The sequence below is a fragment of the Armigeres subalbatus genome, chromosome 3, assembly GCF_024139115.2.
Source record: "Armigeres subalbatus isolate Guangzhou_Male chromosome 3, GZ_Asu_2, whole genome shotgun sequence".
Lineage (NCBI taxonomy): Eukaryota > Metazoa > Arthropoda > Insecta > Diptera > Culicidae > Armigeres > Armigeres subalbatus.
In genome coordinates this window covers 56554380-56578559 of record NC_085141.1, presented here as the reverse complement: position 1 = coordinate 56578559, position 24180 = coordinate 56554380, and the positions used below count along the sequence as shown (strand labels likewise).

Here is a 24180-nt window from a genome sequence, read left to right as displayed (position 1 = left end):
TATATCTCAAATTTGACAAGTGAGGCGGAAAACTTGAGCACCTCATCAAATTCTTATCGTGGACTAGAAGAAAGTTCTAAGCAATTTTCTGGCTTAATACTGAAGTCTTTTCAAGTCAGCTGTGCTGCTAAGGAACGTTCTTCAAACAGAGACGTACCCTGGTGGAACAGTAACTTGCAAAAGATGCGGAAAAGAACCCGGAAACTCTTTAACCGGGCTAAACGTACACAACAGTGGGAACAATACAAAGAATCCCTCGCTTCTTATAATAGAGAAATTCGAAGATCTAAAAGGATAAACTGGAAGCACACCTGTGAAAACATTGAAAGTACTCCAGTAGCTGCTAGATTGCAGAAAATCCTTGCTAAAGATCACACAAATGGTCTTGGAACTATTAAAAAAGACAACGGGTCTTTTACCAAGACAAGTTATGAAACATTAGAAATAATGATGCAAACACACTTCCCGTGTTCTATCATTAATTCACATGAAGACCAGAATGCATCTGATACGCAAACTAGTGTAAATGAAGCCAGGAGAGATATTCAACAAACGAATAAAGTCACTGGGATGAATTACACCAGGAGCAATACTAGCGCTCTGGCCAATGAAATATTTACTGAACAGAAAGTTGAATGGGCGATTGATTCTTTTGAACCCTTCAAAGCTCCAGGTAGGGATGGAATTTTTCCTGTACTACTGCAGAAGGAAAAGTGATCTTAACACCCATATTAACCAAGATGTTCCGATCAAGCTTAATATTAGGCTATATACCGACTGCATGGAGAGAAGTGCGGGTTACATTTGTCCCAAAAGCCAATAAGAAGGATAAATCATGCCCAAAATCCTTCAGACCAGTCAGCTTATCGTCCATTATACTTAAAATAATGGAAAAACTGATAGATGAGTATATAAAATCATCTTATCTAACGAAAACTCCTCTAAGCAAAAATCAGTTTGCATATCAGGAGGAAAATCTTCAGTAACAGCGCTTCACAAGCTAGTTACAAAGTTGGAAAGAACTTTTGAAGCAAAAGAAATTTCACTTGCAGCGTTCCTTGACATTGAAGGAGCATTCGATAACACATCTCACAGTTCAATGAAGAATGCTATGTTAAAACGAGGTTTTGATGTATGTATTGTTGATTGGATTGGCGAGATGTTATCAAAAAGAGAAATATCAGCCAACCTTGGAAGCTCATCAATAGGACGAGACCAGTGGCATTCTAGCTGAAATTCCGCTTGAGGCCCTTTCAAATCATTTCAACAACACTTGTACACCTGCTGGTATAAATTGCGATATTGTCAAGGAGCGATGCTGCGTATTTATAGGACAGGGCCAAAGGTGCTGGTTGAAAGAGATGACAACATTTGTAGTAAAATGAATTTGTATGGACAAATCACCTGTTCTCACTAACTACGCATCACAGAATATGTGACCTAGGTAGAAAAGCTTCAATTTTTTCTGATTTTTATACCCTATCTGCATTTTGCATTATTTAAATAATAAATGCAATCTGAAGGGCATAAAAACTCAGAAAAAAAATTTCTTTATGACTTTTCCACCTAGAGTCAAAAGTAACATTCAAAATGCGTAGTTAGTGAGAACAGTTGTCCATGCTGTATAGAAAATTCATTGATATAAAAACGAAGCATCACCACCTCTCGCTTGGTAGTGTCAATATCGCAATTTATACCAGCAGGTGTACAAGTGTTGTTGAAATGATTTGAAAGGGCCTCAAGCGGAATTTTAGCTAGAATGCCACTGGTCTCGTCCTATTGTGGTCTTTAATCGTTGATGATCTTCTCAAACAACTGGAGGCTCGAGGCTTTGAAATAATTGGCTTCGCGGATGATATAGTCATATTAGTAAGAGGAAAATATGACTGTGTTATTTCGGACCGAATGCAAATCGCTCTAAATTTCATCACACTATGGTGTGAAAAAGAAGGATTAAATATAAATCCTTCAAAGGCCACATTAGTGGCGTTTACAAGGAGAAGAAATAATTCTCTTCCTACTTTAAAGTTGAAAGGAGAAGATTTGAAACTTTCAAACTCAGTCAAGCATCTTGGAGTTAGACTTGACAGTAAGCTGAATTGGAACTTACATCTTGAGGAAGTATTAAGCAAAGCTACAAATGCTTTATGGATAAGTAAGGTGACGTTCGGTAAAAAGTGGGGACTAAAGCCAAAAATGATTCAATGGATTTATACGGCGATTGTGAAACCCAGAATGTCATATGCCGCATTACTATGGTGGCCAAAAACAAAAGAAAGGGTGGTTCAGAAGAAGATGGAAAAACTTCAAAGATTAGCTACTCTTTCAATAACTGGTGCAATGAGGAGCACGCCGAATAAAGCGCTAGACGCTTTGCTCCACATGCTACCATTGGATCAATTTATTCAATTAGAAGCAGAGAAGAGTGCTTTGAAGGTCAAGAGAGATTCAAACCTCTTCGAAGGTGACCTAAAAGGTCATCTTATTATTGTAAACAAAATAGGTATCAACTCACGTATCACAATCAATGATGTTTGGATGAGGGGAAAATACAATTTTATCGATGCTTTGATGTAATTAATCTTGAGCGAAATATATGGGCGAACGGTGGACCAAGTCTTCGCTCAGGATCAATTGTATTTTACACCGATGGTTCAAAGCTGAACGATCAAGTTGGAGCAGGCGTAACTGGCCCAGGGATAAATATCTCGATTTCCATGGGCAAGTGGCCAACTGTTTTCCAAGCTGAAGTTCAGGCTATTCTGGAATGCTCTAATCTATGCTTACGCCGAAATTACTGGCATTCAAATATTCCATAATGTCTGACGGTCAAGCCGAATTGAAAGCTTTAAAATCAGCAACATGCACATCTACACTCGTTTTAGAATGTGTTCAGTCACTCTAAACCTTGAGTAGTCGTAATAATGTAAACCTCTATTGGGTTTCTGGTCATTGTGGCATTGAAGGCAATGAGCAAGCTGATATGCTGGTATGACTTGGTTTATATAGACAATTCATAGATCCCGACCATTTTGTGGTGTATCTGCGTGTTCTCTTAGAATGGAACTCAAATCATATGAATCTTCTAAAATAGAGGATACAAGAAAACCACCTTGATTGCGAGGCAAGCTAAACGTTTCATCACACCAAACGTATTTATCACTTGCAAAAGTTGAGGCCTTTCAAAAAAGATCTTAGCACTTATACAGGTCTTATAAAAAGCCATTGTTCGAGTCGATATCATTTGAACCTGTTAGGAAAACTACTAGATGATGTCGTTTCTGCGGCACACATGTAGCAGACTCGGAACATCTGTTATGCCATTGTCCGGCAATTTTTAGAAAGAGATTACAGTTCTTCAATAGGGGGCTTATAGAACCCTCAGAAGTTTGGAGAACAAGTCCCAATATGGTAGTACGATTCATCAGAACCATAATACCGCATTGGGATAACGCTGGTAGTCAAGGAAATGCAATTGCTCTAAATAGTAATGATGCGTCAACTTGACAAAGCTAGATCAAATGGGACATATATCACAATAGATCTAACAAATGGTCGCAGTGATTAAGATACCCAACAGGGAAAAAAAAAAACTTCAGGAAGAATCTCTGGAAGAACTCCAGGAAGAATCTCTGAAGTAACTCAAGGAAAAATTCTTAATGAAACTCAAAAAAAAAACTGTAAGAACGTCTGAAGGAATTCCGGGAGGAACAACAGGAGGAATTCATGGAGGACCTTTAAAAGGAATTGAGGGAGTAACTCCAGGAGTAATTGCAGGAGGACCTCCAGGAGGAAAGCCTGAAAAAACTTGAGGGGAATTTCCTGAGGAACTCCTTGAATTGTTTCTGAAGGAACTCCAGAAGAATTTCTGAAGAAAATCCAGTGAGAACGATGAATAATCGAACGATGTCCTGAGGAATTTCCAGGAGGAATTGCGTGGAAAACTCGAATTGGAACGAATTGAAACTCCGCGATGAATTGGAGTTGGATATCTAGAAAAAAAAGTGCGAAGGATCTCCAAGAGACATTCTTGTAGAAACTCTAGAGAAAATTCCACAAGAACTTTCTTTAAAAATTTCTTCTAGTTTTTGCGTTTTGCGTAAACTATAAGTATGCTGAAAGGCTATAGGATCACTCCAAAACCGAACTTTTGATAGATCAATTTTGACCTCTCTTATATGCTTGTCTTGTTACTCTTATACGTTTTCATGTTTTATAAGACATGAGAAAGGCACCATCACCGCTAGGTGGATTATTCTGGATTTTTTTTCTCTAGAATGCGTCTCACCTCACAAATGATTTCACCTGGAGTTTTAGAAGGAACTCTTCCTGTACGTCGGGAAGGAATTTCTTGTGGAGTTTGGGAAGGAAGTTCCCTTGGAGTTCCGCCGGAATATCCTCTTCGACAGTGATCTCCAAAGTGCGGCCCCTTTAGTTACTTCTTAGAATTTCGAAAAGATGCTACTAAGAATCCCATATGGGATTTTTTCAGAACCCTCTGTTATTTGCTACGACAAGTTATAGTGGACGGACAATAAACGTCAAATACAGAAAACATAAGATCGAAACTATAAACTCGATCGACATATGATCATACGGAAAAAACCGCTTAATATATTTTCTACCAACTGAGCCGATAAGATGCTTTGGTGAAGTTTCGTGTCAAGTCCGCTACTGCAAAAAGGGTACTAAAGACTAAAAGTCAGCTACGGCGATAAAACCTGTAGAACGAAATGTCCTTACAAGTACATATTTTATTTGAAAAAGATTCACAGGAATAAAATATTTAGTTCAAATAGTATACAATATTTTGTAACATGCAATATGAACTGAAAAACAAATGTTGCAAATAGACTGCGGCCCGCTTAAAAATTCTTTTGGAATTTCTGAGGAACTCTAGGAGAATATCATGCTGGCGCTTCAGAATTCCTAGAAAAAATGGACTGGGATTCTGGTCCAAATGTTGCAAAAAATAAAACAAAAGTATCCCGGGTAGAAACATGATATGAACTTGTTTGAAATAAGAGTAAAAATAACAATCGAAAATAACAAAAATCATTAAAATATCAGGTTTTGCTTTTAACAAGAACAAACCAATAGCTTAGGATATTGTTAAGTTCTTGTTAATTGCCTGAAACCTGATATTTTTATTATCCTCCGGTCCATTTGTTTCTTGTTATTTTTGTTTGTTATTTTCACTTTACTACTTATTTCAAACAAGTCCATATCACGTTTTGTTATCAATATCAAATTTTACTGTTAATGAGCAATTACCGTCTATCCGGGATTAACTGTTATCCTTTTTTGATAGTTGAACCGAAATTTGCCCGAAGATCATAACAGTCAATACTGCATTGGAACAGGTAAAAAACAACAATCGCTCGTATAGCTCACGTCACTTCTGCAGTTTTTAGGATTTTTATGGGCGATATTTTCTTGGTTACTAAGCAGAACAGATAGTTGACAGCCTTGCACAAAATCTCAATCAATTTTCACACACATGCACGTGAGCCCATGTTTGTTCCCACCGTTTTGTCAATATAGCAATGGTGTCAATAAATCAGCATAACTGCTTTAACGTGTTTTCATATCTTAATAAAATGTTCATGTAGATATCAATCGAAGCTGCGTAAACCTTATTATCGCACCATGCATTCCCCCACAGGCTGTGTAGCAGCACACAAACCAAAGCAAATCAAAATGCAAATCCATCTCAGTGCCAAACCCTCAGCAGCTTTCAGCCCCAGGCAAGAAGTCACATTTTCCGTGCTACACTCCATGGCTTCCTACTACAAGCTCAATCTGTAGTAGATACCTGCCCTGGTTCCCTCCCTCTCGTTACCAAACAGTAACTCTTGTTGTCTCCAGATCAATAAGGTGAAAAGTTTCCAATGTTCCCACTTGACGTGCCACTTCAAAACAGCTTCAAGAAGAATCGAAGAAATCAATTCAGTGGCGGCACAGCATGTTACAGTGCGGGCGAAACCGGGCGGCTGGGACGGGGTGGGAAATAACAATATCGAGGACATTTTTATGCAACTACATCACGTTGCCACAATATTGATATAGATTGAGGAACTTTATCAAGACCGTAGGACCGTCTTGTCCTTACATACCTACCAAACATCCCGATGAACCTGCGCTGCCGACGAGGACAACCAGTGTTAGTGATGATGGAACTGAAGACGACGACGACGACGATGACGATACAAACCGGGATGAGGCCACATCTGCATTCGTATTCGGTCCCAGCAGCGTCGTGCAATCTGATGTTTGTCGTGTGAACATGTTTTGTGCTGTATGTCGGGGATCTAAGACTAGGCGGCAACATAATGATCACTAGCAGTAGCTAGAAACGGTGTAGGGGGATTCGAACTTGTCTGCGGCTCCAGATAAATTATAAAATGGCATTTAGGGGTTGGTTTTGGGTTAATTATTTTGCACAAATTGACCTTTTGGAAAGTTGACCTTGAATAAGTCAAAAAATCGACTAAGACAATTAAGACAGCAAAATAAAATTTCCAGGAAGAATTGTAAATTTTTCATAGAAAAAATAGAAAATTGTTTATGGAAATGCATTATTTGTGGAAATTTTATACTTATTTATTAATCATACCCTAATTTCCTTTTTTATGTAAAATTTCTTTTTTTAGAGGGTAAAAGCTTAGTCTACAATTTAATGAAATACAATTTTTGACGATCAATATCAATTATGAGTATGTATCACTATTTCTCCACTTATTACTGAAAAGCTTTGCTGGCATCAAGGCACGAACTAAATTGAAACATTTTTATAGCTGTGTTAGACCGTTGCATCAAAGTTTTGTTTGTATAATAATAATTTTTCAACTATTTACAATCAATTCGTCGCCACATCCTAGCAAATATTCAACCTCTTTACTCATTAGTTTGAAAAATTTAATAAGCAACAACAATATAGCCTTTCTTCTTTCAATTCCTAATTAGATTAAATGGAAATTTGAAAGTTTTCAATCGTCCTTTCTCAGTGATTGGTTATTACCGCATCAAAAATATGAAACGGCATTTTTTTTTTGTCCAACAACATTCAGTTCGGCTACTTCTCTCCACCACGCAACCAAACGTTCATTATGCTCTTCTACAGCGTTTAACTTCTAAGCTAAGTTACTGTTGTTGAATTTTTAAAATTCAATTTGGTTTACAGGAATAATCCTTACCCCATGTCGAACAAATGCTTTTTCAAAGCTTACATAGCTTTGGCTGAATGTTCATAAACTAAACTCTAATAAGCTAAACTCCATAAGGCTTTTTCAGCAGTCCACCCTAGCTACACATATGGAAACTATGTGCATATGTTCGCAAGAAACGCTTATTCGGTGCCAAGAGCAAGGATTAACTTTCATGTCCGTAGCCGTCATCACCAAACTACACGTTTGTCGTAAATTGAAAGATTTCTGCTCATGCTCAAGGGAAAGCTAACAGAGATAGTTCTCAATACGTTGGATAATGGTTGATGGCACATATTTTATCGTAAGGTACATTTATTTTTTTTTCTCTTTGTCTAATAATAACCAACTACATTGTTCAATCAGTCTCTTTTAAATGGGTATAATTTTTTCATCCAGTTCGTAAAATTTCTTATTTGTCTTCAAGACTAGTTAAAAATCAATTTCATTCTCATCAACACGATATCATAGAAAGTATTAAACCACGTTTTTAATCGGAACGAAACTTTCGGTGATTGGAATGCAATGTACCAATCAGTTAATTCGAGCCATGGCATCTTTTTGCTTAAAAAGCAGCACATCAGGTCGGTGTTCTAAATATTTAAATAAATTGGCACAGACTTCTTGGCGACAAGTTTTGATACTTTCTTCCAATATTTTTCTAACTGTTGAATCGTTTTTGGTAATGGGACATCTATCATCAATGTCAAAAACTCTTCAATTGGTCGAATACTGTTCTACCGTTGATTTCGCGTAATGGCAAGACACAATATTCGGCCAGGGCACAACAGGAACCTTGTGGCATACATATGGCTTCACTATTCCTCGTTTAGAGCCATGGGTCTCTAATGGTTTCAAGCTGCGATGTGCCAGTATGATACAAAACCTATTATGTAATAACTCGAAACCAATAAGCACCATGTGCTGTTCATAATCTCATTATAGGTAAAACATCACTACTATTCCAAAATAATCATGAAACTCGCATCATAAAAAAATGCCAAAGGATAACAAAAACTTCTGCAAACAGTTGATTGCATTCGTCAACTGCTGCCTCAAAACGACGAAAAAACGCGTTCGTTTATGAATCCTTTTTCCATATCACCATGTATGTTATCCCGCTATGTTTGAAAACCGTCCAATGAGTTAATAAGTTTAGTGCTAAACTAAGCGTATGCGGTATTTCGAAAACTTTCGTTTCAAGTGGTTTGAAATGATACTCGGAAATGCGGAATTTCGCGAAATTTGAGCATGGCGAAATCTGATTTCTTGATTTCGTTTCGTTTCGTTAATTTGCAAAAAAATCGTCAGAAAAAAACTAGCTTTAAACGGAATTCCGCGAAATTTTAAAACTAATTTAAACTCATATACTTCAAATTACTTAAAATGTCGGCTACGCCGCTGAAAACAATCTTAGAGGCTGTTTTTAAATTTTGTTGCCTATATATTGACGCCTACTATTTACGTAACCCCATTCCGAGTCGATAAATACGTATTTAATTTCCTTCTGGAAAACGTCTTCAGTGTTTTGTTGGAAATGTTCAACAGCAAACGAAAAGCATCTTAAACTTTTTTTAGGTTTAACGCAATTTAACGCAATTTTTAGTACGTCAGGCTTAGAGTGTAGATGTTAGTAATAACAATTAAGCCTTAAACACAATGTCAGCGGAACGGCGACGGAATAGGCAAATTTGACAGAAAATATATGCGCTAACTGTCAAATTTGCCGTTTCCGTTGCCTTTCCGCTGGCATTGTGTTTGGGGCTTTAGTTATTCTGATAACTGTGTCTAGCAAGCAAAGTCGTGGATTCCTAGCGCCCTTGAAGTGTTTTCTGAGCCCTTTTTTCGAACTAAAGGCCTTCACCTCCACTTAGGCCTTAAACCAGGGTTAAGCGTATGAGCAAGCACCGTTCAATAATTAAGCGAGCATGAAGAAGGCCCTAAGAAAAACAAAATGTGCAACATTTTACATTAAAACTACAATTTGAATCTCACCGAAAGTGAGAATAAAATTTCTAGAGGATTGAAGATGCTCCATACAACTTATCTGTGATATAAGAGTCAATATTCAGCGAATCAACTAACTATACATACAGTCCTTAAAAAGGTTTGAATTTTGTCATATTGTTTGACTATTTGAAAAATATGTTTGTAATATTGCAGAGTCGTGGGTATTTCCAGATCTTTGTATGGAATAAACCAAATTCCAGAACAGATTGAAAGATTAGTAGAATTGCTGAAAGTAAAGACTCCTGATTGCCTTTAGATTCAGCTCATACTGTCCATAGCAACTGTTTCTTGCACTTATGGAGGAACAAAAATTGGCATCAAACCACTACACAAATCCGTATTTTTTGAATGAGTGTTTGTGGTATTTCTCAGTGTTGCACTACTGCAATAACAATTTTTCGAAGGAAGAAAAGAAACAGACGACACAACGCCGGTGGTAAATCATTCAGAAAGCACTTTTCAACGTCGAACTTTTCTTGAGCCTTAATTGAAGAAGTGGACGTACTTTATAGTACATCACGGAGAAGAGGGCTTTAAAAATGACAAATCGTGACAAAACATATCTCGCGCAAAGTTTCATAAAAGCGTAACTGCATTGATTGATTTCCCTTTTTTTTCTTTCGTTAATAACGGAAAGCTACAACCATGATTTTTGCTTCTGAAGCAAGATGCAACCATTCTTGACCACCTCAAACTCCAAAATCTATGGCAAATTATTTAAAAAGAAAGCATCGACAAAGAGAAATCGATTAACGCAGTTACGCCCTTATGATCATAAGCGCGAAATACACAAATTTCAGATGGTTAGTCACCTCTGAAGTGTATCGATCGATGATCGGATTCGCTATCGAACCTTGGATAGCTCGTGCTGATTGTATCGCGGATTAATTTTGCTCATCTTTAGTATGCTTTAGCATAATCTATTAATTTGAAGGTGAAAATGGTTACAACAGAATTATATCCGTTATGTGCTCGTCACGAGAAGAATTGCAAACTGATATAAAACTGATCATACTCGGGGGCATACGCTACAAGATAAATTTCTTCCCAAACCGCTTCCATAACCTGCTTCTTCTATTACTTATAATAATAATAATTTAATACTCTATTTGTTGCATAACAGTTAGGACAATATAAATATTTAAAAACAAATATGTCTCCCCCCTCCTTCACGTTTTTTTGCTCAAAAATAATATTTTGAGAGTCAACAAAAAAAATCGGGTAATTTTGAGGATTTTCAAAACATTCTTTAATAAATGCGAGAAGTATTTTTTTTTATCCTTTAACTTACGTCTGTGAGAAATTTAACAAAAATTAAAATTTCGTTTCGTTTTGAAAAATTTCGAATTAAATAGCTTTTGATTTCGTATCGTTTCGTGGTCTCGAAAATAAATCTATATTTCGTTTCGCTTCGTTTCGAATCTACAAAGACATTTTAAATTTCGTTTCGTTTCGTTCCGCCAAGAAAAAGCGTATTATCGCATACCCTTATGCTAAACATCTTTTATTATCTTTGTAGGTGTTACATCCCCCGCCGTTCATCAAGCACTTCTACAGCTACTAATGGAACGTACACACGGTCAAGCAGTTTGACCAACATTGACTCCACCTCTCGTTTATTCAAACATCCATCAAGTTTTGTCAACAGCGGCACGAACAATTAATTTATTCGACCAACAATATCACACACGAACGACCGAAGCGAAACTTGAGCACCAACCAACAAAAAATATATGAGGCTTTGTGCAACTTCACTACAAATGCTCAAACATGTTCGGCGAACCTTGACTCCACCCCCGACAACTCAAACCAAAATCAAACTGTTTTAATTTTTTCCAACCGAGCCGCCAACTGTCAAATGGTTGTTCAAACAACTTCACACACGTTCCAACAAAGCAGCAACCGAAGCGTTTTCTTGGGGGTGGAGTCAATGTTCGTCAAACTGCTTGACTGGTGTGTACGTTGCATAACACTGCTACTGCTACACTGCTACTAACACTTATTAGGCTTGCCAACGCGATAATACCTATTTGATGCCCAGGGAAGACGACAAAATTTCCATCCATAAAAATTAACAACGAATCTGACCAAAGACACCATATGCAACGGTAGCTTTTTGCCGTAGATGTCGTTAGATTTCGATTGTGTATTAAGCTGCATCCATACGGAACGATGATGATTCACAGCAGATATTATCCGAAAAAGATTACGAGCAGAAGTAGAAGGTTGGCGGATTATTGGATTTTGGCACTGCTTGATTGTTCCAGAGTTAACAGCTGTTGGGACGAAAGTAGCAAACCGGGACCCGTTGGGAGAAGGGAAATACTTTTGCGACTCTTGTAATGCGAAAAGATGTTGTGTTACTTTATATTATTAATACAACCTGCAGGTCATTGGCCCCAAAACTGATGACTACATATACCGTTTCAATTTATATTATGAAAGCTTAAGTCTCCCTAATACCAAACACGCTTTGCAAATATTGGTTCAAATTGCGGACTACACTAAAGATAATAGTATTTTGCCAAATTCTAATTTATTTCGTTGGAGTCGCGGTCATCGAATCAAGAAAGAGACACTGGAGACGGCCTTACTATTGAAGTCGAAATGTGTATCTGTAAAGAATACCAAGTAGAGGAATCAAATGGTATAAATATAACTCGTCTTAAGCAAGCAAACAAAGTTACAACCGAAGTATTTTCTTGGGAGAAAATCGACTCAACAAATAATCGTTATAAATATTATCCAGTAAAAATTAGTTGCGAGCTCCTTTGCATCAAGTTACTCCATATATTAAATTATATAGCTCGTAGTCTGAAATTCCTATAAGAAGACGAAAGGTTTATGACACACATGGCTCCTCCTCGTGTGTGGTTTGACTCTTATCAGCATTCGTAGCCGTGTTGGGATAGCGAATCGAAAAGTGTATTCTCAATCTAGTTGATAAGCGAATAACAACAAATTCAAAATTATGTAAACAGTTTGAGCCATTTCGGATTATTTACTTCTTGTTTTGAGTTCAAACTGTTTGTTTTTGTTCTTCATTTCAGTTTTATGTTTAAGCAGCCACATGATAACAAAAAGCACCGCACATAACTGGACCAAGACCGTCTGTTTGCAATCATTTGCATAGGAGCGTGTTATTGATAATGAAATAATGGTGCTTACAAATTACCTATCTTTAGTACTTGGGAAGACAAGGATTTTCCCACTAGCTGGTTTGACGGTTTCACTTGCCCACTCTTTAGTAAAGGGCACAGACTGGAGTGCGCCTTAATTCGTCGTATACAATTATATCCCGCATTTTGTTCAACAGATTGAGACCGCTTGAAGACTCCTTCGTCGGCGAATACCTGGCAAGTTTTTGTGAGGGCTGATCAACGACAGATAAAATGTTTACCCTGATACAAATCCTTGATAATTCCGGGAGTACAACTTGCAGTCACATCATCTGTTTATTGATTGCAAAGCAGGGTACTATTCAGTGAAACGAAATTGGTTATGGAAAATTATGCTAGAACATGGTTTTCCTGCGAAACTTATACGGCTGATTCGTATTACGTTGGACGGATCGAAATCAAGTGTAAGGATTGCGAATGAAGTTGACAATATCGAAGATAATATTTAGTAGAGAACCCGGAAGAGATGGTAGAGTTGATGGCAGGTTGCGTACACGATCTTTCGAGCAGCAGGGACTATGTCCAAGGGCTTGAAGAACCCTCCGAAGGCCATCTGCGAGTTGTGGGGCTTGCCTAGGATGTGGTGGGGTTTGACAGTGGGCCCTGTTAAATTCCTATAAAAAGCTGCATGTATCTGCAAGTGAGCCCCACCAAAGCGACCGTGTGCCGCTCAAAGCGCACAAGCCCAAGTCCTGGTGTTAGGTGGGACGCTAAACAGCCCTGACATGACGGCCCTCCGACGAGACAGGAGGTTTGCGCAGGCCCAATAATCCGCCTGGAAAACCAATAATTACGAACAATATAAGAGATAATGCGACTCGATATAATCGGCAAAGACCTAGGCGACGAATAAAGGATCACGATTGGAAGCTTGGAACATGGAACTGCAAGTCGCTAGGTTTCGCAGGTTGCGACAGGATGATCTACGATGAATTACATCCCCACAACTTCGACGTCGTGGCGCTGCAGGAGATTTGCTGGACAGGACAGAAAGTGTGGAAAAGCGGGCATCGAGCGGCTACCTTCTACCAAAGCTGTGGCACCACCAACGAGCTGGGAACCGGCTTCATAGTGCTGGGTAAGATGCACCAACGCCTGATTAGGTGGCAGCCAATCAAAGCAAGGATGTGCAAGCTAAGGATTAAAGACCGTTTCTACAAAACGGTATCATCGAATAAACACCTACCTGAAAATCGTCACAGTGCTCGATACAACCATTGCTTGAAGCTGTTAATCACGACACAATAATGCTAAACTCCCGCACATTAATCTTTTCTGTTTGTTCGTATCACTAGAACTTACATAAACATATTAGAATAAAAAATCACCTCGGCCCAAGAACTTTTAGTCGCACCGTGCTGCCAAAAAGCCTTTTTTAGTATGAAAAAAATCCTTCATCGTTAATAGGAAGACTGTCTAATACGTTGACGCTATCATGTTACTTACGATTCTCTCGATTTCAAAAAGTGAAAACAATATTGTTGGCGCCAAATTAAGGAACCACCCTATCAACTACGATCCAAAGTGATCTAATCAGTTTGGCGCAACGATCACCATTACATTTACTCCCTTACAAATATTTCGTCTCTTTGTTAAAACCTTTCAAGTCCTTTTTCTTTGTATTTTTTTATATAAAGTTTGTTCTGTTGAAATGAAATATAGTTTTTTGCAATCATCGAGTTCACAAACGCGCGTCTTTCTTACATATCCGTGAATATATCCTCCAGCAACATTTCGACCTATTTTTTTTTTAATTTCCGGAGTTCACACAGCAACAAATATTGTTTTTAAGTATTTGGAAGGAATTTTGATGGGTGAATATATCTTCTCAGCCAAATAAAAATGATTATGAATAGAACCATCTCGCATCACGTTGTCGTGGAACGTGCATATTTTTGTTTACGTCGCATTTCCTACCGCCCCTAGAGAGAGCATGAGAGTAAGATGTTGAGAGATTGAGTTAAATATTGCGTATGCCGAAGAGACTTGGGGTATGCCGGATAAGCCATCGCTGTGACTGAAATGCGTGCTGCACCTTGGTAATTAAAATCAAATAAAAGCTTTTTCAATCGATGTTCAGCTCGAATAGCTATTTTTTCAACAAATTTGAGCCCCATTGCAGTATTACACGGCCCACAAAATTCAGGAAAAGTTGCTCCTTGTCATAAATATCAATTAAATAATGCAGTCGTACGCATGTTAGGCCGCGAAAACCCTATTTCTCGAAAATGTGCTAAAACTAATTTACAGATGATGGAAAACGTCAGTCAATACTCCAACACATGTTCTAGGTTCTCCAAATCGTGCTAGAGTTCAGACCCTCGGTCTACCAGATAAATTTGGCTCGGTGCAAAATCGATAGCAACACTGCCGTAATCTGAAAAAGTGACGTATGCGCCAAATTACAGCATACCAGTTTTCCATTTTTTTGTTAAAGAGCACGATGAGTACTACTCGTTAACACCATTTCCGGAAAATGGTTAAAACGTCACTTTTTCAGATTACGGCAGAACAGTGAAACACATCATGTACATAAAGACCATCAGAGCCCATGCGTATGATTTACGATTTAGATATGTCTTATTCCATCTTAGGTTGCATTTTCATCAAATACCATTGAATTTACAAAAGTTTTGTTCTTTGTGTACATCTACATATCAACAAGTTTGACGTGGACATTAAGGGAAAAATACTGTGTATCCGTGTATGTACTTTTCACTTGATTCTAGAGCGTACTATTTGTGCTTGCGACAAGCCTGTTTTCTTGGACTCCTGAACTGCATACTTGACCCTTGCGTACTACAAATAATTACGAGAATGGACTCGTCAAATTCCAAAGCTGATGGAAATTAAATTGGCATTTCATGGTAACAGTTACACCAACAAAACAGAAACATTTTGATAAATGGTAGAAGACAAGTGGAACTTGAAAAGCATCGGATTTGTTCCTAAATAAAATTATAAATGTTCAGAAATTATTTTAACATTTTAATATACAGCTAAGCGGCATCCTCACAAATCCAATTCTAATTCAAATAATCACATTTCTCATTGATGCACGCAAAGGTTCAGTCCGGGGTTGTACTTGGATCCCTTCGGGCATTCGCCATGAACTGGGCGCTTCGAAACGCAGAGGTTGGTGTGACGAGAGAATCCTCTCGGGCATGGGGTGTGGGCCAGAGCGGTGCCAAAGATGGCCAGCAGGAATGTCAGCAGCCACAGAAATTTCATCTGAAAGCAGAAATTATCAACATTGATTAGTTTTGGGAAGTGATTGAAAATAACCGAGGATGTGGCCTTACGATTGCAGAGCTTGGAAGAACGGTTCAGAAAGACAAACAAAGAACGAATGAATAATGACTGTTGGGTGCTTATTGCTTTTATTCACAAATTCTAGCTGATAATTGTAGCTAAAACTTGTGAATGTTTCAACATTTAATCACAGACAACACTTATCAAATTCCTATCGACTATGAGCTCAACAGTCGTTTTAAATTGAATTGATTACGAATTTCACTTTCAAAGACGCGCGCGCATCGTCTTCTTATTATTTTCCCATACTAAACTGTATTTCGTGCAACATGCACCTGAGGTGGTTGTTCATTCTCAATGATCTGATCTGATCAATGATCTCTCGTGCCGAACCCACTTCATCTAGTACTACATTTGAGGTCGAGGAAGTAGTAGTAGTGCTAAAACAGAATGCTACATGATTTGAATCTGAGCTAGTTGTAGTAGATGATAAGTTTCTTTTTAACTGAATTTATCAAATAAAATCATTCCATGTTAACCACTAGAAACCGATAGGTTGTCCAATGTTGTATTCCCCCCATTTGTTGAGCAATAAAAGTGAGTTTCCGACAATATAAAAGTTTTTCGTGATAAGAAGAAGTGACGCCTAGTGGGACATAGCAGCAACTCTTTGAGCTTTGCATAAGGCGGGTGTCAATGTGTCAGATTCTGGTTGCCACTAATCGGGTCAATGATTCCGGCACCACCACAACGGCATCGTCTATAGCATATAAACAATACCGTCAGTGAGAATGCTGTAAAACGCACGGAGGATTCGAAAATGGCAGTAACGTGTGTTTCTCCCCAGTATGAAGCTTCTTGTCAGCACATAATTATTTATCAGCATATTTCGGTCAAGAATGGAAACGATAACATTACATTTTAACGCATTTTGTATATTTTTGATCGTATCATTCTTTAATTTGATATATGCGTTCGACACCACTCTTTCTTATAAAAATGGTAAACAATACAAATGTTCACGAATACCCCGCTAATACGTGAAAGTATAAGAGCATTTTGACATTGGAGTATAAATTTATGCACCAAATAAGAAGTGACTGTCATACTTGCCAAAGTCCATACGAAAAAAATCCGTTGTCCCCCCTCTGCTTTGCATATAGTGAAGTAGTGCGTTAGCCAATACCACCACCCCCGCAGAGCATAGGTCAACTTTACAGCCAATGCCCAATTTATTGCCCAGAGGAATTTCACCGGAAATCGCGAACCTGCCCCAACAGTGGTGTTAAACTAACTAAACGATAGATTTTTAGGGAAATTGTTCAAGCTGTTACGTCTGTGTGTCTGTGTTAATCATTTCAATTCTAGCCTTGTGTTCGAAAATAATCACTTATCAGCTTATCATTTGTGGGGAAATACGTAAGGTATGTGTTCTGTGCTACAAGTGTTGCGTTCTTCCGCAACAAAAAATACCTCTATTTCATAACTGAAAAACTAAAAAACGTTATCTTTTGAACAGACAGCAGAACAATTTTTACTCTTGCTTTGCATATGCTCATTCTGATGCTGATCGAAATGCTAAAGAAGAATGGTGCATAATGCGTGAGAATGTGTAAAGTTTCATTCTTGACACAAATCTTACAATTTTGTATAATAACTTGGCATATTTAGATTCCGCAAGGTACTAATACTAAAAAGTCACGCCTTGCATTCAATGAATTATCCCCTTTGAGCGAGCTTACAGCAGCACACTAGGAGTTATCTTTTTAAAATAAGTAACTAAGTAAGGTACGCTGGGGGAAGAGGAAAAAGGGGGTAAGTGTAAAAATCGACTCGAAAAATTGGAATTGTCCATACTTTACAGTTTTTACCACATCATTTCATAACATTATGCAAGATTATTCTTTGAAGCTCACACTAATACTATGTTGAAATTTGTATAATACATACACTAACACGGTAAACGCTTGAACTGTAATTTTAGGTTTCGCGAAAAGTTGTTTTTCACATTCATAAAATCAATTCTCATTTGCACCAATTGTCCATTTTTCAAGTGAATTTATATGACAGGTGACCATTATAATACAAATAAACTAATCCCATTCAGTTAGTAGTGGTTTGTTCCATGAAAATAAATAATTCAAAGGTTTTACACTTACCCCAGGTATCAAACACTGCGGGGGAAGTGGATGTTATTTTTTTCGTCCCTCCAGTATTTATTTCGATAGCTGTGAATCTTAATATGTTCCTTCTGGTGATCTGGTGAGTGGTGATTGGACTAATATAAATGAGAAAATGCCTGATTAATCCATCTATCGGTATTGATGCCTTTCAGATGTTTTACATATGTAAAAAATGTATAAGAAAGTTAAAAGTAGCGCTGATAGGTAAATATATTCTATAATTCACATTAATTTTTATTTATAACAAGTTTCGCCGTTGAATGTATTTTTTTTGCGATAAAAATTGGTTAAGGATAAGAGCTTAATAATAGCTGATAATTTTGTACGTGCTTTGCGCACACACATACATACAAATACGCACATACAGACATCATATCAATTCGTTAAACTCGGTTAATTAGTTTGTAACCTTGTAAGTCCCACTTTTCCTTTAAAAAATTCATCTTTTTTTGAGAACATATAGATTTTATGTACACTTAGTGTTCGGGAAGGCAAAACCAGCCCTCCCCTAGCTATTACGAGAATTCCTTGAGGATCTATTCCATTAAGGCATGGTTTCCCAAACTGTGGGTCGCGACCCCCAGGGGGGTCGTGGGCTGATCAATGGTGAAAGATTAATTGTGATTTATAATTTTAGGCCTATTTTGTCCCACAAATTTATTCCACCAAGTAGATGTGGACCTAAGTAATGAATGGAAGACTAGAGAATAACAAATTTTACGAATTCGATGGATTTCTTTTGTTATTAGTGTAAAGTGAACAGAGGCAGATACTTAGAAATAGAATAATAGAGAGATGTTGGCAAATACAAAGTCAATACAATCAATCCAAATCTAACCCATACACAATCTAACTACAATCCAGTTCCAATCCAAATTCACTTCAAATCCAATCCAAACCAAATGGAAGATGACATAATTTATCCAGTTTTCCACGAGCGGTAATGGCCGCCTGCTTGCCTGCGGGCTAGTCTCTGATTTGACGTTTCTGGAGGCCAACTGCACCCACCATTCAAGCATCTCGATCAATGTGGTATATAAGAAGGATTGAATTCACTGAATCACCTTCTTATATGCCACATTGGTCAGAATGCTTGGAGCGGTGGGTGCAGTTGACCTCCACGAACGTCAAATCAGAAACTGACCCGCAGGCAAGCTGGTTCAAATAGTGCCTGGGCAATACGCCCCACCTTAACCAAATTGTTATACGCTTGATATTAAAAAACCAACAAAGGTCCATTTAAGCAGGTGTGAATTACATTTCAATATTCTCCATTCAATTAGGAAGCAGCTGCTGCGCTGCAGGCTCGCTGCGCTTGTGTTCAGTTAGTAAGGGCATATCGTACTGCCTACACTGGGGCGTTTTGGCCAGTGAAACATATTTTCGAAAATCGTTACGTTTTCGAAGATGGAAGCAATTTTATATTATATTAACCACTGAGAAAAGTTATTTTGTTGCCCAACTGAGTATTCCCTTGCAAGTTTTGCGGACAGTATGCTAGCGTCGCACATAGGAGTACGCAGTGTAAAAGCGTGGCCAAAACTATGCTAATCATCTTGTCGGCTGTAAATGCATTCAATTAACAGCAAAGCGTTTTTTTTTTGTTTGTGTGCTCTTTGTATTAAACTAGTAGTGAAGTATGACCACCGGCGGCGTCAGTTGTTGTTATTAGGTAGAGCACCACTTGGCGTAAGAACGCTGCCTTTGGGAACTACAGCGTGCTTGCGGCGAGTGGTGTCCTCCTCTGACTCTGTCATTGAGTATGATTTTTATGTTAATTTTCATTCTTTAATTATAACTTACTAAGATTTCCTAAGATGTGCTTTGTTTGTTCACTTCGACTATATAAATTTGTCATCGGATAATGTTAAAGTCCCTGGATAATGTATTGATATTACAATCAATGGAGCAGATCAGATAAATTCGTTGCACTTCAACCGCTTTATTTCTTAACAAACTTTAACATCCGAAAAATGCGTATGCTTTTCATCAAAGTCCAGCTCTTCTTTGAAAGCGAACCATTTTATGAACTTTGTCGCTAAAATCATAAATATTTATTTTTTCCGCCTAGCTTTTCTTAGAAAACTTCACTATATTCAAATAAAAAAAACTCACGATTGCGTGAGGATGCGTGAAATGTTTTTCATGGAGCTTATTGAGGAAACTCCAATCTTTCCAACGCTGACAATTTTGTTGCTTGATCGGGGTTGGAACCTAATCAAAAGTTTAAATATGTAAAACATATTATTGTAAAAAAGGTTAAAAAAGCTAGCAATTAATATCACTATTTTAGATCAACTAAAAACAATTTCAGATCGAATCATGCTTGGAAAGGATTTTATATACCCTCATTATTGGCTCCTATATTGATTTACATCTTAAAAATCAATAAAAACCCAGAAAATACGATAAAACATGAACATTTTTTCATGGACAGTTGCGATAAAACTAGCATGTAAATTATGGTAAAGTTTTGGCAGCCAGCATTGCTCACAAGTAATCAATATTGATCCAAAAATCCCAGGGCAAGTTAGTATTACTATTTGAGAGTAGTAAAACGAAAAATAATATGGAGATATCTAAAAATATTGTTTTTGACTTTTGGCCAGGATTTGGGCTGAAATACTCCTTAGTGCGTCGCTCCAAAATGTTGAGCAAACAAACATGAAAAGTTACATCAAAACTATAACTTTTTGTATTTTGCTATTATTTTCATTGTGTTATACAAAAATACTTCCACATTCACATAGTATGATAAGTTCACAAATACTTCTTCTTCTTCTTCTTATTGGCATTACATCACCACACACTGGGACAGAGCCGCCTCGCAGCTTAGTGTTCATTAAGCACTTCCACAGTTATTAACTGCGAGGTTTCTAAGCCAGGTTACCATTTTTGCATTCGTATACCATGAGGCTAACACGATGATACTTTTATGCCCAGGGAAGTCGAGACAATTTCCAATCCGAAAATTGCCTAGACCGGCACCGGGAATCGAACCCAGCCACCCTCAGCATGGTCTTGCTTTGTAGCCACGCGTCTTACCGCACGGCTAAGGATGGCCCCTCACAAATACTTATAGGTTCCAACTGATTTTGACCCTTAATTAGTTAGAGTTTTTTAGAAATCAAAGGGGGGCGTTTTGGCCAGGTGGGGCGCATTATACCGTCTTACCCTATCCAGTAAAAATTAGTTGCAAGCTCCTTTGCATCAAGTTACTTCATATAATAAATTATATACCTCGTAGTCTGAAACTCCTATATAAGAAGACGAAAGGTTTATGACACACATGGCTCCTCCTCGTGTGTGGTTTGACTCTTATCAGCATTCGTAGCCGTGCTGGGATAGCGAATCGAAAAGTGTATTCTCAATCTAGTTGATAAGCGAATAAATAAAAACAAATTCAAAATTATGTAAACGGTTTGAGCCATTTCGGGTTATTTACTTCTTGTTTTGAGTTCAAGCTGTTTGTTTTTATTCCTCATTTCAGTTTTTTGCTTAAGCAGCCACATGATAACAAAAAGCACCGCGCTGCGCATAACTGGACCCCGACCGTCTGTTTGCAATCATTTGCATAGGAGCGTGTTATTGATAAAGAAAGAATGATGCATACAAATTACTTAACTTTAGTACTTGAGAAGACAAGGATTTTCCTGCTAGCTGTTCCTTATTACGGCGTACACAATTATGTCCCGTATTTCGTTCAAAAGAGTGTGACCGCTTGAAAACTCCTCCGTCAGCGAATACCTGGCAGCTTTTCGTGAGGACCGATCAACAAAGGATCAAATCCTTGATAATTCCGGGAGTACAATTTGCAGACACATAATCTTTTTGACGTTTGCTGGTACACATAAAATTATTTTTTGACGTTTGCTGGTAGGTTTTGCATCTATGATGCAAAACACATAGTGATAATCGATTTCCGAACATTTTTACAGGTGCAAATTCACCTGATAGCTTTATATGTTTAAAAATTAAACAGTATTATTATAAACTGATTCAGAAGCGACAGCTCCATGACAATTAATTTGTTTATTCGATTTTGTCAACACTGATTAATCACGAATAACATAAGATACATCGAAAACTTCGAAATTGATCAAACAGAAGTCTGGGTATTGTTTGGGTCGTTTATAGACTCTTTGATAAAATCACCTTATTTACAACAGAAGATCGATTATTTTTGGAGAGGAAATTTTGTGAGCTTCGTGGCCGTGCGGTTAGCGATAAGGAGGAAACTTTTCGGATCGTCAACTCACCTTTACGCTTATAAGAATAGATTGAGAGTAGTGAGCAATGAGATTTGAGATGTGAGAATTGAAAAGAGAGATGTAAAAAGTGAGAAGTTAGAAATGAAAAGTGAGGAATGAGAATTAAGAAATGGGGAAATAAAAGGTGCGAAGTAAGAAGTGAAAAGTGAGAAGTGAAAAGTGAGAAGTGAGAAGTGAGAAATGAGAAGTGAGAATTGAGAACCCATGAATGAAAAGTGAGAAATGAGAGGTGATTGAGAATTGAGAATTGTTGAACAATTCGCTTTTTCGTTCCAACTTCTTTCTACAGTGAACTCTCCATAACTCGATGTTCTGTAACGCGATATTATCGCTTAATCGATGAAATTCAAAGTTTCTTAAATCTAGCATACTGCGCTCCCCCCGTAAGTCGATATGTATCTCCCTTACTCGATATTCTCTAAGTCGAAGTAATTTCTCAAAGCATTTTCACCTTGCTAACTCGATGTTGTCAGAATCAGTCCACATGGACGATATAGTTAGAAGTAAGAAGTGATAAGTGATAAGTGAGAACTGAGAAGTGAGAAGTAAGAAATTCGAAATAAGAAGTGAAAAGTGAGAAGTGAGAAATGAAAAGTGGGAAGTAAGATACGATAAAAGAGGAGTTAGAAGTGAAAAATTTTGAGTGCGAAGTGAGTAGTGTAAAGTGAGTAGTGTGAAGTGAAAAGTGGAAAGTGAGAAGTAGCAAGTAAGTAGTGAAAAGTTAGACGCAAGAAGTGAAAAGTTATAAGTGATGAATGAGAAGACAGAAGGGAGATACAAGAAGTTATAAGTGAGAAGTTAGAAGTGAAAATTGAAAAGTGACAGCTGCGAAGTGAGAATTGAGATGTGCGAAGTGAGAAAGGAATAATGAGAAGTGAAAAATTTAAATTAAGAAGTGAGAAATTCGAAGTGTGGAGTGAGAAATGAGAAGTGCGAAGTAAGAAGTGAGAAGTGAGTAGAAGAGAGTTAGTATTGAGAAGTGCGAAGTGAGAAGTTAGAATAGAGAAATTCAAAATGCGAAAAGTGAAAAGATAGAAGTTAGAAGTGAAAAGTGATGAGTGCGAAATGGGAAGTCAGAATTGAGATATTAGAAGCTGCAAGTGAGAAGTGGGAAGTGAAAAGTGAGAAATGAGTAGTGAGAAGTGAGATGTGCGAGGTGAGAAATGAATAGTGAGAAGTATGTAACGTGAAGAAGGAGGTGAAAAGCGAGGTGTGTGAAGTAAGAAGTAAGTAGTGAGAAGTAAGAAATGAAATTAAAAAACTTAAAAAACGAAATTATTTCTCTATTCTCCTTTATTTTTTCTTCTTCCTGCTTCTATCTTCCTTCTTTTTTTTCAGTCTTATATCTCTCTATTACTTCTCACCACTCAACATCTCGCTTCTGACATCCCAGTTTTCATCTCTCATTTCTCACCACTAGCTTCTGTTTAGCTCACTATTCACATCGTACAACTATTCATACGCAACTATCACATCTCACTTCTTACTACTCACTTATCGCCACTAACTTTTCATTTCTCACTTCCTTCTAATTTCATGTTACTGCACACATCTTAATACTCAATACTAACTTCTTTTCCCCAGTACTCACTTCTCAATACTCTGTACTCATTTCTCACTACTCTGTTCTTGTTGTTCACTATTCACTTCGAACATCTCACTTCTCACTTTACTTAATAAGGAAACAAAATGTACTCCCTATCTCGATACCTCCCTAACTCTATGGTTCTTTCAATATCGAGTAAGGAAGAGTTCACTGAATCTTCTTTTTTGCCTTTCTCGTACAACAAAGTTGTACCGAAAGGCTATCACTTTACTCCAACAGCGAATTTTTCATAGAAGGCTCCGAGATCCATGGTGTGTCGTCGACTCAGCTCGACGAACTGAGCAAATGTCTGGCTGTCCGTGTGTATGTATGTATGTGTGTGCACAATTGCCATAAAAAAAACATTAGCTAACTCTTCACATAGTAATTTTCAACCGATTCTCTCGTGACAATTCACATTAGACAGAGAATACAGCGTAGTTGATCACTATTGAATTTCATAACGATTGCGCATACCAAAAGAATCCGAATATT

At 37.7% G+C, this 24180-nt stretch overlaps 1 protein-coding gene across 1 annotated transcript in view; it reads left to right on the top strand.

The window, feature by feature from the left end:
* The window catches only part of LOC134221656 (uncharacterized), a 54152-nt gene that overhangs the window by 21138 nt on the left and 8834 nt on the right, over positions 1 to 24180 (top strand). Inside the window, exon 2 of the mRNA XM_062700845.1 lies at positions 6070 to 6271. Coding sequence (XP_062556829.1) covers positions 6070 to 6271 — 202 coding nt within the window. The remainder of the gene's footprint in view (positions 1 to 6069; positions 6272 to 24180) is intronic.